At 43.4% G+C, this 18,786-nt stretch overlaps 1 protein-coding gene across 4 annotated transcripts in view; it reads left to right on the forward strand.

Moving 5' to 3' along the window:
• Positions 1–18,786, forward strand: part of LOC137654278 (probable methyltransferase-like protein 25) — a 167,891-nt gene that overhangs the window by 99,676 nt on the left and 49,429 nt on the right. For all 4 annotated transcript variants that reach the window (XM_068387904.1, XM_068387903.1, XM_068387905.1 and 1 more), the window contains exon 4: positions 11,515–11,763. In XM_068387904.1, the coding sequence (XP_068244005.1) occupies positions 11,515–11,763 (249 nt within the window). The remainder of the gene's footprint in view (positions 1–11,514; positions 11,764–18,786) is intronic.

An 18,786-nucleotide genomic window follows, 5' to 3' on the forward strand; every position in this document is an offset into this window, starting at 1 on the left:
CATTTGATCATTGTAGATTACCAAATGTTATTAAAGCTGGTTGGCTATCTTTCAAGGTGAAACCTTATATCCCTTCACCATTGCAATGTTATCATTGCCAAATGTATGGCCATTTAAGCCAGAAATGCAAGGAAAAACTAAATAATAAGCCCGCTGTTTGTGCCAACTGTGGAAAAAGTAGTCATGGAGTATGCATAGAAAACCCTAATTGCATACATTGTGGGGAAGCACACCCAGCTACATCTAAAAGCTACATTAAGTTTATTTTTGAAAAAGAAATTCACGCCATTAGGACCATGGAAAGGGTTACTTTTAAAGAGGCTCGTAAAAGAGCTCTTGAAAAGCAGATAAGACCAGAGAAACCTTTGTCAATGGTTCTGAAGAAAAACTTGTCAAACCACACAGACGAAAATTATATCTCTACTTCTAAGATAGAGAAACAAATGAAAGTAGTTAAAGAGGTTGAAAGTCCCATCAAAAATCTATGTCCAGAAATTGTAAAAAAATCAAAACAGATACTTAAAGATCTGAAAGTTATTCAAAAGCCAACTACTCTGATTCTAAACAATAGTACAAACCTCTCTCAGGCCGTGCCCTTGCCCGATCTGATGGAGGTTCCACTCGAAACCAATTTACCTGGTGAACCTGTTGTGGGGAAGGTGCAAAAACCTGACAGATCACAACCTTTTAATCAAAAAAGTGAGAGACCTCCATCTCTCTCGCCTCCTACCATAAGAAAAATTAAAGTCACGACTTCAAATGAATATGATATCTTGTCTGCTGATGTTTCTGATCAACTAGAAGGTAAATTGAACCAATCAGAAATTCAAGTTGAGGTCCACCATCCTCCTCAACAATTAGATCAAAAGGACACAAAGAAAAAGAGGAACACTAAACCCACTATATCAAGATCCTCTCTAGAGATACCACCAGGAAATATTGTTAGATCAAATATTGCCAATGGGAAGACTTCATCTAAGGTGTCTTTCAAAAAATAAACCACAGTTTTTCCTCCATTCTGCAATGGAATTGCCAGGGTTTTAGGGCGAAATATGAACAACTTAAGCTCCTCATACGTGAGCACTTCCCTATAACTGTATGTCTACAAGAAAGCAAGCTCGATGCTAATACTCCTTGCCCTCAAAAGTATGTTAGCTATAGGACACCATATGATCGACGAGCAGGGAGCCATAGGGGAAGTCTTATTTATGTTCGTCGAGATGTTCCCCAAATATCTTTGTCTATCTGTACCCCTCAGCAGGCAGTAGTTGTACAGATTGATATAGGGAGGAAATACACAATCTGTTCTCTTTACTTGCCTCCAAATGATAACATCTCATATGATAATATAGTAGAGGAGATTAAACAACTCCCACAACCTTTTCTTTTACTGGGAGATCTTAATAGTTGACATCCTTTATGGGATGATGTTTTGGCAAATGCAAGGGGTAATATATCATCAATTTTGGAGAATGAAGATGTCAGACTCCTTAATACAGGAGAGCCTACACATTTTCATGTTCAGACAGGTACTGTACCTTGTCCTGCATTGACCTATCAGTTGCAAGCTCTAACTGTCTTCTCGATTTTAATTGGAGAACATTAGATGATTGGCATACTAGTGGTCATGCACCAATCGTTATAAACACCAACAATGGTCCACCTTTACAGAGATCATCTCGATGGAATCTTGATAAGGCAGATTGGGATAAATTTTGGGAGTTAAGTGAAATTGAAGGAAATGCAGAACAGTTTGAAAGTGTTGATGATGCCATAGACTTACTTAATGGAACTCTTCACACAGCAGGAGTCAATTCCATTCCCAAGACAACAGGGATATTCAGACGACCACCAGTCCCCTGGTGGTCATCAGAACTAACTGCCCTGCACAGAGCCACAAGAAAGTCTTTAACTCGATTGCGCATGCACCGTACTGAGGAGAATTTAGTCATATACAAGAAATGTAGAGCACAGTTCTGTCGTGCCATGAAAGAAGCTAGGCGCCAGTCTTGGATGTCATTTGTTTCCTCCATTAACAGTAGAACACCATCATCTGTGTGGAGGAAAGTCAAAAAGATAGCAGGCAAATTCACCCCAAACCCACCACCAGTGTTAAAGGTAAATGGCCAGTATATGACTGGAGCAACCAAAGTTAGCAATGCCCTGGCTGACCATTTTTCAAATGTATCACGCAAGTGTGAAGCAGCTCCTGGTCACAACAAGAAAGCAAGAGTCATACAATTCTCCTTTTACTGAAAGAGAATTTGATTCTGCTCTTGCTACGTGTAATGATACAGCCCCTGGACCCGATGGAATTCCATATGCAATGATTAAACACGTACCTTTTAATACAAAGTTATTTATTTTAAGTATTTTTAATAGAACATGGCATGATCATAGTTATCCAAGTGTTTGGGAACTAGCCATTATTTTAGCCTTTTTAAAACCTGGTAAGGACAAGTTTTTAGCAGCAAATTATAGGCCAATTGCATTAACATCTTGTTTGTGCAAAATCATGGAGAAGATGGTCAATGTAAGACTGATGTGGTACCTTGAAAAGAAGGGTATTTTATCACCCATTCAATGTGGATTCAAAAAAATGCACTCAACGACTGATGTGCTGATACAACTTGAGTCCTTCATTTGTGACCGTGAGTTTGGATTAAGAGGAGAGCTACCACTATTTATTCAGTCATTTCTTTCACATAGAGTTTTCCAAATGAGAGTTGGGGAAGCTCTATCAGAGAGTAAATGCCAGGAAGAAGGAGTTCCTCAGGGGACTGTGCTGAGTGTAACCCTTTTTTGCACTAGTAATTAATGGGATATCCTCAGTCATTCCCCGGGATGTTCTTGCAACATTATTTGTGGATGATCTCTCCATATCATTTGCTGAAGCTAGAATGGCAATGGTTGAGAGAAAATACAACTCTCTATTGATAAAAATATCCAGTGGGCCGATATGAATGGATTTAAGTTCTTGACAAGTAAAACTACAATTGTCCATTTCTGTCGTATCCGGGGAGTACATCCAGACCCGGATATATACATCAAAGGTCAATGGATCCCATGTGCAAGTGAAGCTAAATTTTTAAGGTTGATATTTGATTGTAGGCTTACATGGGTTTCTCACTTAAAAATTTTCTTGAAGCTGTGAATCTTTTAAAAGTATTGTCCCATACATCATGGGGAGCAGACCGCAATACTATTTTAAAATTATACAAGGCCTTGATTTTTTCCAAAATTAGTTATGGATGCAAAATATACTCCTCAGCCACCCCAAGCCGGTTAAAAATATTAGATTCTATACATCATGCTAGTACAGTATTAGATTGTCCACAGGAGCGTTTAGAACCTCACCTATCACAAGTCTCCTTGTTGATGCTGGGGAGTTGCCTCTAGACCTTTACCAAATGTCCTCTATTATTCGGTATTGGTTTAGATTACAAAGACTCCCTAATTCTTCAGCCTTTCAGACTGCAAGCCATGTAAGGCACTCAACATACTTTGAGTTGCACCCAAAATCTCCTCAACCTTTTGGGTTTCGGGTGAAACAATTATTAAACAATCTGGATATAATTAGAATTAAGGTGCTTCCATTCAAGGTATCATCAACACTTCCATGGAAATTACCTGACATATCTTTTTGTAATTACTTTATTGAAGTTAAGAAGAATGTGACTGACTTGGAATCCAGGTCTCTTTTTATGGAACATGTTGCAGAACATAGGGGATCAACTTTTATATATAATGATGACTCTAAATCTGATGCTGGCATTGGATTTAGAGTACATAGTAATGATTTTAATTGTAGAGGTGCACTTCCTCTAACAGCTTCTATATTTACTGCCGAACTGTATGGCATACTAACCGCTATTGTGAAAATAGCTTTGGAAAAGGAGGGTAATTTTACAAATTTTAGTGATGCAAGGAGTGTTCTTCAAGCTTTAGAAGTTTTTAACTCTAGTAACCCTCTAGTTTTAAAGATTTTGGAATGGCTTTTTATTATTGGACTGAGAGGTATAACAGTTCGATTTGTTGGGTTCCAGCACATGTAGGTGTGTCTGGGAATGAGAAAGCAGATTTACTGGTGAAAAATGCGGCATCCGAGTTGCTACCAAGGAGGTATCCCATTCCCGGTAATGATTCCCTACCTTGCATCAAGAAATTGGTGTGTAATAAATGGCAAAAGCACTGGGATAGTCTAGATGGCAATAAAATGAGGGAAGTAACAAATATCATATCACCTTGGAGGTATAACATGATAACCCGAAAATGGGAGACGACTCTTTGTCGTCTCCGTATTGGTCACTCACGGTTGACACACGAGTTTTTGCTGAAGGGCCAACACCAATCGTAGTGCGAGGACTGTTTAGTACCTTTAACGGTGAGGCATTTGTTGATCGAATGCCCTAATTTTAATAACTTAAGAAATAGATATCTGTTTGAGGCTCGAGGTGAGGATGGCAGGTCCATCCTTGCCAAGATTCTTGGACATGATGTGTCCTACTATGCGAGCGGCATTTTTAGATTTATTTCAGAAGCAGGTCTCTGAAAACTATTTAACTTTTATAATGACTTCTTAACTTTTATGGTTTTAATTGAATTCTCTTTTATTTTTCATATATAATAAATGCTATCAGCGTCAATGACCTTAGATGTCAGGATGCCAGAAAACTTTCAATCAATCAATTAATCGATGCTATTTGAAGATGATCTCTCATATCATTTGCTGGAGCTAGAATGGCAATGGTTGAGAGAAAACTGCAACTCTCAATTGACAAAATTATTCACTGGGCTGATATGAATGGGTTTAAGTTTTCGACAAGCAAAACTACTGTCGTCCATTTTTGTTATATTCGGGGGAGTACATCCAGACCCGGACATATATAGTACATAAAAGGTCAACGAATTCCATGTGTAAATGAAGCTAGATCTCTAGGTTTGTAATTTGATTGTAGGCTTACATGGGTTCCTCACTTAAAGGGATTAAAAGCTAAATGTCTTGAGGCTCTGAATCCATTGAAAGTTTTGTCCCATACATCATGGGGACTAGACTGCAAAACTATTTTAAAGTTAAACAAGACTTTAATTGTTTCAAAAATTAGTTATGGCTGTGAAATATACTCCTAAGCCACCCCAAGCCGATTAAAAATTTTAGATTCTATACACCATACTGGTATAAGATTGGTAACAGGAGCATTTAGAACTTCGCCTATTCCAAACCTCCTTGTTGACGCTGGAAAATTACCGTTAGACCTTTAACGAAAGTCTTCTATTATTCAGTATTGGTTTAGATTGCAAAGATCTAATTCTTTAGCCTGTCAAACTACAAGCCATGTAAGGCACTCAACATACTTTGTTACACCCAAAATCCCCTCAACCTTATGATTTTCAGGTGAAACAATTGATAGACAATCTTGATATAAGTAGAACTAAGGTGCTTCCATTTAAGGTATCATCAATGCCTCGATGGAAATTAACAGAGGTATCTTTTTGTAAATATTTTATTGGAGTTAAAAAAATGTGACGGACTTAAACCAGGTCTTTTTATTTCAAATGTTGTAGAACATGAGGAATCGACTTGTTTATATACTGATGGCTTCAAATCCGATGCTGATGTTGGATTTCGAGTACAGTATATAGTAATGCTTTTAATTGTAGAGGTGCACTTCCTATAACAGCTTCCATATTTACTGCTGAACTATATGGCATACTAACCGCTATTGAAAAAATAGCATTGAAAGTGGTGGGTAATTTTACCATTTTTAGTGATGCAAGGAGTGTCCTTCAAGCTTCAGAAGTTTTTAATTTGAGTAACTCTTTGGTTTTAAAGATTTTGGAATGGCTTCTTATTATTGGACTGAGAGTAATAACAGTTCAATTTTGCTGAGTTCCGGCACACGTAGGTGTGCCTGGAAACAAAAAGAATGCTGCAGCTTAATTGTGACCAAGAAGGTATCCCATTCTTAGTGAAGATTGTTTACCCAACATTAAGAATTTGATTTCTAATACTGTACCTGTAATTGGCAATAGCATTGGGATAGCTTAATTGAAAATAAGTTGCGAGAAATAAAATATTTTATATACCATAGAAGTACTGTATAACATGATGCTCCGAAAGTGGGAGACTACTCTTTGTCGTCTCCACATTGGTCACACTCGGTTAACTCGGGAATATCTGCTTACTGGTCAATACCAATCTTATTGCGACGACTGTTTGGTACCCTTGACAGTGAGGCATTTGCTGACCAAATGCCCCACATATAGTAGCGAAAGAAATAGATATCTGTTTGAGGCTCGAGGTGAGGATGGCAGGTTCATCCTTGCCAAGATTTTTGGACGTGATGTGTCCCACCATGCTAGCGGTATTTTTAGCTTTACTTCAGAAGCAGGTTTACTGAAAGCTATTTAACTTTTAAAAGAACATCTTTAATTTTATGGTTTTAGTTGAATATTCTTCTATTCTTATTTATAATAAATTATATCGGCGTCAATGACTTTAGATGTCAGGATGCCAGAAAATCTCAAATTAATCAATCAAAGGAGACCACGAGGAAGTCGATGGAATCCTTTCTATTATCAGGATCCAGGACCATTAAGTTCTTTTCCCACCAGGTGGTGAACCTGTGGGCTAATATGATCCTTCGGCAAAGAACTCAGGACTCCCTTCTCCATAAGGGCCTTACAACTCGGCCCTATCGACTTCCGCCACCACAGATAACAAAGCCGCCAACGAATAGGACAACAACGACGGCGATGTCCACATCTCAGAAGGTGTCAAAGAAGCCCTTTCCAGCCAAGGAGCGGAAGGCCTCTAAGACCTCTCGTGGAGGGAGTGGAGGTAGCAGCTGTTGCCACATCTGCTAGGGCAGACAATCCTCCTACTTGTCCACCAGTGGGGCGATGCCTGCAATGCCGTTGGCAGAGGTGGTTACATCTCGGGGCCGAACCCTGGATTATCTCCGTGATTTTTTCAGGGTATCGCATACCATTCTTTCGATCTCTAAACCCCCCTCCCCGACTCGGGATCCAGTCCCATCAAGCTCCTATGCAACGGGATCAGTGAGGGAACTAGCCCTTTAGGCTGAAGTCCAGACCATGTTGAAGAAGGGCGCTCTCCAAAAGGTTCTTGACGGGTCCCCAGGCTTCTACAGTCAACTCTTTCTTGTGAGAAAGGCATCTGGGGCATCTGGATGCTGGAGACCAGTCATCAACCTCTCAGCTCTAAATAAGTTTGTCAGACAAACTCTGTTCAGCATAGAGGCGGCAGACACGGTCAGACAGGCAGTAACACCAAAGAAATGCATGTGAACTCTGGATCTCAAGGACACATTTCCACATCCCATTCCATCCGTCTTCCAGGAAGTATCGAAGGATCATACTCGTCAACAAGCAATACCAGTTTTTATGATTCGGTCTTTCCATGGCACCTCAGGCCTTCACGAGAGTGTTTGTCCTAGTGTCATTTTGGGCTCACAGGATTGGCATCCATGTCTTAATATACCTGGATGACTGGCTGATCCTAGCAAACTCTGTGGCAACCCTTCTTCAACACCGAAACAGACTTCTAGGGCTTTGCCAAGATCTGGGGATCATGGTAAACCTTGAGAAGTCGTCCCTGCTTCCCTCTCAAAGACTGATATACCTAGATATGATCATCGACAGCGATCAACAGAAAGTCCTTCCATCAGACGGCAGGGTACGAAGGCTGAGGAAGGTAGGAAGACCCATCCCCAGACGAGAAGAACTACCAGTCCAGCAATGGTCGTCTCTCATATGTCACCTATCATCGCTGAACCGTCTAGTGCCCAATGGCCGCCTCAGGATTATCAGATCTCTCCTGTGATGACTGAAGTCCAGTTGAAATCAGATCAATGATTTCCCGGACATTCTAGTCCCCATAGGACTAGAGGAAAAGATGGATCTCATGTGGTGAGTGGCAAGAACCTCTGCAGGAGTGTTGGCCTTCTTGTTCTCCCCCCGGAATTGATGCTCTTTTCAGATGCATCCAAAGAAAGGTGGAGGCCCACATGCTGCAACACATGGCCTCCGGCATCTGGTCAGAGTCCGAAAGGTATCGGCACATATATCTCTTAGAAATGAAGGCTGTCTTTCTGGCCCTTCAACAGTTCCAGTAGTTCCTGGTGGGTCACTCTGTGGTGTTGAGTGACAACATCACAGTAGGGTCTTACATAAACAAACAAGGTGGTACCTTTCCGCAGCCCCTATGCTATCTAGCAGTAGAGATACTGAGATGGACAGAAGACAACTCAGTGTATCTTAACGGTCCGCTTTATTCCAGGCAAAAGGAATGTGCTCACAGATAATCTGAGCAGAGCAACTCTGATAGTTGGCTCCAAATGGTCTTTGAATTATCTAGTAGCCAACAAAGTCCCCGACTGTGGACTTGTTCATTTCATCCCTGAACTTCAGCCTACCGCTTTAATGCTCCCCAGTCCCAGATCCCAAGGCTCTCTGGCAAGATGCACTCCAGCAGCAACAATGGGACGACATCAACGTCTACGCTTTTTCCCCGTTCTGTCCGATGAGAAAAGTACTCAACAAGACCAGAATGTCCAACAGCCTATCTATGACTCTCATAGCTCCACTATGGCATCACGCAGAGTGGTTCTCAGATCTTCTGCAGCTCCTGAAAGAGCTTCTGAGAGAACTCCCTTCATGACACGATCTACTAAAACAACCAGAAACGAACATCTACCACAAAGCCGTAGCGCGACTTCACACCTGAAGACTATCCAGCACCTCCTCACTCAGATAGGATTTTTGCAACAAGTTGCGAAAAGGATGGGTGGACACCTCCGAAAATCTTCAGCCTCAGTCTACCAGGCTAAGTGGACTATATTCTGTGGTTGGTGTCATGGAAGGGGTATCTCTCCCCTCAAGGCCTCTATTGCAACAATAGCGGAGTTCCTTGTACACCTCCAAAAAGGTTACCGCTAAGCCTTGAGCCCTGCCTTTAAGCTGAAAGGAATAGATATTTCTTATTCTTTGGAACTTTCTCTCCTCATATGAAGCTATGAGCTTACTTTCCCCCAGTCGGAAGGAAGACCTTGTCCGTGGAACGTGGTTCACGTTCTTCAGTCTCTGAAGGGTGCTCCTTATAATTCAAGGCAATCTGCAATGAGTGTGCTTGTGGTATATCATGCTCCAAAAAGGTTTGGATCATGAACCAAAGCTTGGCACTTATAACAAAAATATTCTTAATGATCCAGTAAACATTTACGAGCCATTTGAGGAGGCTACTGTTTCCTCTAGCCTAGTCATTCCCATGTGTGGGAGGGTTCAAGTTTCCCTTAGAGAAAATGCAGACCAAGTATAACAACGGTTTGGTATTTGGATTGAAGAGGTCATTACAGAAATGCCTCCAGGTATATGAAGAACAGAAAATATATGAAAGGGCAACCATTCTTGATCCAAGATATTCTTGATCCAAGATTCAAATTAGATTGAAGTTCTGAAGAAGAGGAAAAGGTGAATCTTAGTCTTCTGTCATAACCCCAGACCAGTTTATGCCCAAAGATACTACAGCTCATTCAAGCATGGATCCTGTCACAGACCATACAGAAGATACACTAGGACCTAGTTCTATTGAACCAAAAAGGAAGGAACTGTTTAGTTTTATGGGTAACCCAGTTTGACCATCAACAGCTGTAATACGGATTCAGGAGTCTATTAATAAATTTTAAAAGATACTACAGCTCATGCAAGCATGGATTCTGTCACAGACCATACAGAAGATATACCAGGACCTAGGTCTATTGAGCCAAAAAGGAAGAAACTTCAGTTTTATGGGTAACTGAGTTTGACAACTGATGTAATGTAGATTCAGGAGTCTATTAATATTGAATTTCAAAGATACCTGAGTCACCCATGTATTTCAGAAGAGAGAGATGTGCTAGCATACTGGAAAGACCACAAACAAACATTTTCAACTCTTGCTAAGATGTCACAAAAGTACCTATTAGTCCATGCGTCTTGTGCCACTGTAGAAAGGATTTTCAGTATTCCAGGAAAAGTTTTTTGCCCACATGAGTGTTGTTCATGACAAGAATTTTGAGTATGTGATGTTTGTAGAATGCAATGATAAATCTTTTTAAGTAGATAATAGAGAAATGGTAATAATCATATCAAAGAGAGAAATATAATTTTATTTATAACTTTTCTGAAAAGTATAATTTCATTTAAAGTATTTTTTAACAACATAATTTTGTTTAAATTATTCTGAAAAGCATCACTTTTTTTTTTTTTTTTTTTTTGCAGTGACAATCTATTTATAGTAGTGTTAAGAATAGCATTATAAAATTAAATTGAAAACTTATAAAAAAAAAATCCATTACCTTAACTTACGGGGAGACAAAGGTTGATCACTTCTTAATTGAATCCTATGAATATCGCTTCACCTCTTTTCGGCCCTATGGGCTAAGGTTCACTGACTTATCCTATGAGAACTATTTCAGAGATGTCATTTTGAAAGACTTCTCTTTATAATGACTGCTATAGTATAACACCAAATTTTCTCTCCTATAGACATTTGCATGCAAATTTTCATTAGATATTTGCTATTGATTTTAAATCAAACATATCACTGATAATAATAGAAAAGCTGCTGAAATGTATTTTTACTTGTACTTAAGTACATTGTCAAGTACTTGGACCTGGACTTAGGTCTCGGGCAAATCTTCTGTACTTGTACTTGCTCTTTTTCTCAGTACATGTACTTGCTCTTTTTCTCAGTACTTGTACTATTCCACAAGTCAGTGACATGTACTTGTACTTGTCCACAAGTCAGTGTCATGTACTTGGACCCATGCCTGGTTAACTTTGATATCAACATTCCTATTTAACTTGAAATATTCTTACCTAGTCGGTCACATTGCTAATTTTTCACATACATACAGGTTGCTCAGGCCCCAATCCGTGCATTGCACGAAGTTTTTAGCGAGGTGTTAGGGTTTTCTCAGTCACATGTCAAGCCTGTACGTGAAAACCCCGGATCACCAGCCAAGCCAGTGGTTGGACTTCCACCCTCCTAATGGGTGGGTCATCCCTAATAAATAGCGTAAGGTTTGTCGAGTGTCGGAACAGATGATAAATTTGAAAGTAATTTGTATTTTTCCTAACAATACAAACCTGTAGCTATTTATACAAATTGTCATGCCATCACTTGTCCCCCATAAGTCCTGCCTGTAATCAAAAAGTGACTCGGTTTCACTGGTGTGTGTGTGTGTGAGAAAGGTAGCTGGCAGCCCCCACTACCCCTCACTAAGCCCCGCTAATTAGCAGTTTGGGTACAGTAATTGCCACCTTGCTTAAAAGTCTTAATGGCTAGTCTCCCAGCTTTGCCGAAAGATAATCCCTAATAAATAGCTAAAGCTTTGTATCGTTAGGAAAAATACAAATTACTTTCCAATTTGTTTTTGTGATCAAACATTGTTTTGAAGACGTATTTAATGAAGGTAAATGGATTATTTAAAGTGTTATTTTTCTTTGCAGACACATTGGCCATCTTCCTTGAAACAGTTTCTCAAGCAGTGCAAAGAACTGTCACTTCAGCAATGGATTAATACTTCTCAACATGAATATACTATAAGAAAATCACCCCTGGATTTAAGGTTACCTAAGGAGCTCTGTAAGGGGATGTCACCTAAAAAGGAACATGAGGTTATAACAATGGTACAGTGTGTGAAAGAACTTTGTAACATCACAAACTCTTCAAGAATACTTGACATAGGTAGTGGTATGGTAAGTATTGTACAATAGTCCTACTCTAATCTTGTATCCATTTGTGCATGTGTTGATTATTAAATAAAATATTGTTCCTATGCAACATGCAAATCCTCATCCTTAAATTAAGGAGATTTTTTCAATATTAAACTTACCCGATAATCATGTAGCTGTCAACTCCGTTGCCCGACAGAATTCTATGGAGGGATACGCCAGCTATCACAATACTAGAAGGGGGTGTACTTACCAGCGCCACCTGTGGCCAGGTACTCAAGTACTTCTTGTTGACACCTCCTCAATTATTCCTCTGTCGTGCTTCCGGCAAGACGTTCTGGGATACGCTTATGATCTTCGAGTATTTTCACGGCTAATTGGTGAAGTATTCTCTCAGATTTCGGCTGTCGCTTTACTGGAAACCTTCTTATATTAGCTAGATAGCTTTTATATAGTCCTGATTAACGGTTAACGATCTTTTGCTTGATTTTGGAACCCCCTTTGGCTAACTCTTTGGATTCAAGATGTCTGACATTTCGCAAGCCCCCTCCCATAGACGATGTAGGTCTTGCAATAGGCGTATTCCGAAGGCCTCGGTAGATCCTCACACCGCTTGTTCTGACTGTAGGGACAGGCCCTGTCAGTTAGAAAATCGATGTGAGGAATGCGCCGGACTTTCGGAACTGGAATTTGTCCGTCTTTTGAAATATTCAACTAAGTTAGAGAGAGGTAGAGTTAGGAGGAGTTCTTCTCACTCTTCACTTTTTTCCTCACCTCATGATCCCCTACCTTTTCCTACCCCTGTAGTGGCTACCCCCGAACCTACTGTTTGCCCTCCGCCTGATATGTCTGTTGTTTTGCGTGCTATTCAGGCCTTAGGCGATAAAGTAGAGTCAGTGGTAAGTGATCATAAGTCTCTGATGGCCGAAGTCAAGGAACTTAAGGTCAAGAGTGCAGTGGGTGGAATTAGTGCCAGTGCTGTGACGAGTGCTAGTGTCAGTGCAGTGCCAAGTGCTAGTGTCAGTGCCAGTGTGGTGCGTGAGGATACTTCTGTGCGAGCCAGTCGTCCTCCCAGTCCGGGACCTCTTGCAAGCTCCCAAGCCCAGGGGAGAAGCAATGTCGAAGGGCATAAGGGTTCGGCAGGCCTTGTTAGGCGCACAGAAGTATCCTCGGTGGTTGCGGGCGTGTCTTCCAAAGACCGTCACTCCCACCTGCAGACGATTGAGCCCGTCTTTTTCTCGTCCGCTGATCAACTGTCAGGGAAGAAACGTTGGTCTCAGGTCTCGAGACCACTTAAACGCAGAGTCCAGTCCGCGAGTGCTCAGCCAGGTTGCAGTCATTGGCTCAGCTCTGACTCGCCGCAGTCATCTGTCGACTGCACTCCGCCCAAGAGGAGTAAGGTTCTGCCACAACAGAGCTCGACTGTTAAGGCTTTACCTCAGCCTACTGTAGTTTCTGCCGACCCCAAGTGGACTCTTCTACAGTCCATGCAAGCACAGCTTTCGGACTTGATGCGTGAGTGTCGGGCTGAGAGTGTTGCGCCTCCGCCTCCGCCTCCGCCTACACTCCCTCCGCCTGCGCTCGCTCCGCCTGCGCTCGCTCCGCCTGCGCTCGCTCCGCCTGATCGCAGTACCACCTGCCAGGCGTACGATGTTGAGCCTCGTTCTGAGTTTGCTGTTCCCAGTGGTGTTCAGCCTCCGCCTTCTTTAAGGCAACCTTTACAATGGGATCAGGAGGATTATACCTCTCTTCCTCCGCCTCCACTTGCTGCTCCACCAGTGGTGCAACACTCGGTTGAGGTACAACAACCTCTCCCGTCCATGAGTCAGTCTCCTCAGCTCTCGCTGCAGCGAGCTCAACCCTCCACAAGGCAAGCACCACTACTCCTTAGCCTTGCGCCTCAGGAGCCTCAGCTTGCGAGACATTTACCTTGTTCTGCGCAGCCTCTACCTCATCGCGCTCCGCTCACACCACAGGAACAGGAACTTGCTACTCCGCTTCCGCCAACAGCTCAGCAAGCGCAACCCTTGGGTTCAACCACTCATGCTAGGAGTCAGCCTCCTCCACCCATGCGCCTTCCTTCTGCTTCGTCTTTTATTCAGCCTTTGCAGTCTGAGCCTCAGGTTTTCCCTCAACAGTTACTTGAAGAGGAAACCACTAATATTGTTCCTACTCGTTCTGACTCTGCTGTTCAGCATTCTTGTCCGATCTCTTCGCTACACTCTGGTGATGAGGCGTCTGATGATGAGGCGGCACACCTGGATCCCTCGTCAGACGTGGATGAATCCAAGCCTTCTCCACAGTCTATTGACTTTCGTAAGGTCTTGGCTCTGCTTAGGGAGGTTTACCCAGACCACTTTGTCTCTGCTATTCCCCGCTCTCCGCCATCTGAGTTTTCGCTGGGCATACAACAAGCTAAGTCCACCTATACTAAGCTAGTCCTAGCAAGGTCCTCTAAGAGAGCGTTAAGGATCTTAGGGGAGTGGCTGCAGACTAAGCAACACCTTGGCAAAACTTCTTTCATGTTCCCTCCGACTAAGCTCACTTCGAAAGCGAGCGTTTGGTATGCCACAGGAGAAGCACCAGGCTTGGGAGTACCTGCCTCTGCCCAGGCTGACTTCTCAAGTCTGGTAGACTCGCCTCGGAGAACTGCAATGAGGCGCTCTAAGGTTTGCTGGACCTTCTCAGACCTTGATCACTTACTGAAGGGAGTATTTAGAGCATTTGAGATGTTCAACTTTCTAGACTGGTGCCTGGGGGCCCTCAGCAAGAAGACCTCTCCTGCGGACAAGGATTCTGCCATGCTATTAATGTCCTGCATGGATAAGGCCATTAGGGATGGATCTGGTGAGCTTGCGTCGATGTTTGTATCGGGTTTTGAAGAAAAGGGAACAGCTGTGTACCTTCCTTTCCTCCAGCATTACACCTTGTCAAAGGTCACAACTCCTTTTTGCTCCGCTCTCGAAGTTCCTCTTCCCCGAAGAGCTGGTTAAGGACTTGTCTGCTGCCCTGATACAAAAGGACACACACGATCTTGTAGCCTCATCGGCTCGTAAGTCTAAGGTTGCTACCTCAGTCCCCAAGACTTATCGCTCCCCAGTGGCTGATACCCCTGCTACGAGGTTCATACCGCCCTTTCGTGGTAGAGCCCCCAGCCGAGGAAGCTCCCGTCCAGACTCTTACAGGAGCAAGTCTAGGAAAGGCTCCAAGACATCTAAAGGAAAAAACTGACTCTCCGCATCTCCAGACAGCAGTAGGAGCCAGACTCAAGATCTTCTGGCGAGCCTGGGAGAAGAGAGGTGCAGACGCCCAGTCTGTCAGTTGGCTGAGGGACGGTTACAGGATTCCATTCTGCCTCAAACCACCTCTGACCACATCTCCCATCAACCTCTCTCCCAACTACAAAGAAGAGGACAAGAGGCTAGCATTGCACCAGGAGGTGTCGCTACTTGTGCAGAAGAAGGCAGTGGTTATAGTCCGGGACCATCAATCCCCGGGCTTCTACAACCGTCTCTTTCTTGTGGCCAAGAAGACAGGAGGTTGGAGACCGGTGCTGGACGTCAGCGCGCTCAACGCGTATGTCACCAAGCAGACGTTCACGATGGAGACGACGAAGTCGGTCCTAGCAGCGGTCAGACAGGAGGACTGGATGGTCTCGTTGGACTTGAAAGATGCCTACTTTCACGTTCCTATTCATCCAGACTCCCAACCTTTCCTGAGATTCGTTTTTGGAAAGGTTGTCTACCAATTCCAAGCCCTGTGTTTTGGCCTAAGCACAGCTCCTATGGTGTTCACTCATCTGATGAGGAATATAGCAAAATTCCTACACTTATCGGACATCAGAGCCTCCCTCTACTTAGACGACTGGCTGTTGAGAGCCTCCACGAGTCGTCGCTGTCTGGAGAATCTCAACTGGACTTTGGACTTAATCAGACAACTGGGTCTGTTAGTCAACATAGAAAAGTCTCAGCTCATTCCCTCCCAATCCATTGTGTACCTGGGAATGGAGATTCGGAGTCAGGATTTTCGGGCTTTTCCATCGGCCCCCAGGATAAGCCAAGCCCTAGAGTGCATCATGAGCATGCTGAAGAGGAGCAGTTGCTCGGTGAGACAGTGGATGAGTCTCACAGGGACCCTTTCATCACTGGCCCTGTTCGTCGAGCTAGGGAGACTCCACCTCCGCCCTCTTCAATTCCATCTTGCAGCTCATTGGGACAAGGGTTCGACTCTCGAAGCAGTCTCTATCCCAATCACCCAAGAGATGAAGACCACTCTCCTGTGGTGGAAGAACAATCTCCTTCTCAGGGAGGGCCTATCGTTGGCTATTCAGACCCCCAATCTTCATCTCTTCTCAGATGCATCGGACTCGGGCTGGGGTGCGACCTTGAACGGACGGGAATGCTCGGGAACGTGGAACGAGGAACAGGGATTGCTCCACATCAACTGCAAGGAGCTACTAGCAGTTCATTTAGCCCTGCTGAACTTCAAGTCCCTCCTGCTAGGCAAAGTGGTGGAGGTGAACTCAGACAACACCACAGCCTTGGCTTACATCTCCAAGCAAGGAGGGACCCATTCGAGGAGCCTATTCGAGATCGCAAGGGACCTCCTCATTTGGTCAAGAGGTCTAAACCTCACTCTGGTCACGAGGTTCATTCAGGGCAATATGAACGTCTCAGCAGATCGCCTAAGCAGAAGGAATCAGGTCATTCCCACGGAATGGACCCTCCACAAGAGTGTGTGCAACAGACTTTGGACCTTGTGGGGTCAACCTACCATAGATCTGTTTGCCACCTCCATAACCAAGAGACTTCCGCTGTACTGTTCCCCTGTTCCAGACCCTGCAGCAGTTCATGTGGATGCTTTTCTACTGAACTGGTCCCATCTCGACCTTTACGCATTCCCACCGTTCAAGATAATAAACAAAGTTCTGCAGAAATTCATCTCGCACGAAGGGACACGGCTGACGCTGGTTGCTCCCCTTTGGCCTGCAAGAGAATGGTTCACAGAGGTACTTCAATGGCTAGTCGACATCCCCAGGACTCTACCTCTAAGAGTGGACCTTCTACGTCAACCTCACGTAGACAGGTTGCACCCAAACCTCCACGCTCTTCGGCTGACTGCCTTCAGACTGTCGAAAGATTCGCTAGAGCTAGAGGCTTTTCGAAGGAGGCAGCCAGTGCGATTGCCAGAGCAAGAAGGGTTTCCACTCGTAGAGTCTACCAATCTAAGTGGGAAGTCTTCCGAAGCTGGTGTAGAGCCAATTCAATATCCTCTACCAATACCTCTGTGACCCAAATAGCTGACTTCCTTCTACATCTTAGGAATGAGAGATCCCTTTCAGCCCCTACGATTAAAGGGTATAGGAGTATGTTGGCTTCAGTTCTCCGCCACAGAGGTTTGGACCTTTCTTCCAACAAGGACCTTCAAGACATTCTTAAGTCTTTTGAGACGTCTAAAGAGCGTCGTCTATCCACTCCAGGCTGGAACCTAGACGTAGTCTTAAGGTTCCTTATGTCATCTAGGTTCGAACCTCTCCAGTCAGCTTCCTTCAAGGACCTTACCCTCAAGACTCTTTTTCTCGTCTGCCTTGCAACAGCTAAGAGAGTCAGTGAGGTTCATGCCTTCAGCAAGAACATTGGTTTCACGACCGAATCTGCAACATGTTCTTTTCAGCTCGGATTCCTAGCAAAGAACGAACTTCCTTCACGTCCTTGGCCTAGATCGTTTGAAATACCTAGCCTCTCCAACATGGTAGGTAACGAACTAGAGAGAGTTCTTTGCCCTGTCAGAGCTCTCAAATATTATCTTAAGAGGTCTAAACCTATTCGAGGACAGTCAGAAGCCTTATGGTGTGCCATCAAGAAACCTTCGAGGCCCATGTCCAAGAACGGGGTTTCGTATTATATAAGGCTTCTGATTAGAGAAGCCCATTCTCACTTAAAGGAGGAAGACCTTGCATTGCTGAAGGTAAGGACCCACGAAGTAAGAGCCGTAGCTACTTCGATGGCCTTTAATAAAAACCGTTCTCTGCAGAGCATAATGGATGCAACCTATTGGAGGAGCAAGTCAGTGTTTGCATCATTTTATCTTAAAGATGTCCAGTCTCTTTACGAGAACTGCTACACCCTGGGACCATTCGTAGCAGCGAGTGCAGTAGTAGGTGAGGGCTCAGCCACTACATTCCCTTAATCCCATAACCTTTTTTTTTTTAACCTTTCTCTTGAATGCTTTTATTGTTGTTTTTATGGTTGTTACGGTAGGCTAAGAAGCCTTCCGCATCCTTTTGATTTGGCGGGTGGTCTATTCATTCTTGAGAAGCGCCTGGGTTAGAGGTTTTGTAGAGGTCCTTTAGTAGGGGTTGCAACCCTATATACTTTAGCACCTTTGGGTTGATTCAGCCTCCAAGAGGAACGCTGCGCTCAGTAAGGAAGACGAACTTAAAAAAGAGGCAGAGTAACGGTTCAATTCGACTTCCTTACCAGGTACTTATTATTTCATTGTTATTTGAGATAACTGTTATATGAAATATGGGATACTTAGCTATCCTTTAATCTTGTACACTGGTTTTCACCCACCCCCCTGGGTGTGAATCAGCTACATGATTATCGGGTAAGTTTAATATTGAAAAATGTTATTTTTATTAGTAAAATAAATTTTTGAATATACTTACCCGATAATCATGATTTAATCGACCCTCCCTTCCTCCCCATAGAGAACCAGTGGACCGAGGAATAATTGAGGAGGTGTCAACAAGAAGTACTTGAGTACCTGGCCACAGGTGGCGCTGGTAAGTACACCCCCTTCTAGTATTGTGATAGCTGGCGTATCCCTCCATAGAATTCTGTCGGGCAACGGAGTTGACAGCTACATGATTATCGGGTAAGTATATTCAAAAATTTATTTTACTAATAAAAATAACATTTTTCTACACGAGCTGGAATCAGTCGTTAAACTTGGATAACAAGGGGTTATCCAACAAGTGAGGGTACGGGGTAAGGAGCCTTGCCCTCTCTCAAGTCGAGAGCCTTCACTTTTACTTCGGCTGCT

This window comes from Palaemon carinicauda, chromosome 15, assembly GCF_036898095.1.
Source record: "Palaemon carinicauda isolate YSFRI2023 chromosome 15, ASM3689809v2, whole genome shotgun sequence".
NCBI classification, from domain to species: Eukaryota; Metazoa; Arthropoda; class Malacostraca; order Decapoda; family Palaemonidae; genus Palaemon; species Palaemon carinicauda.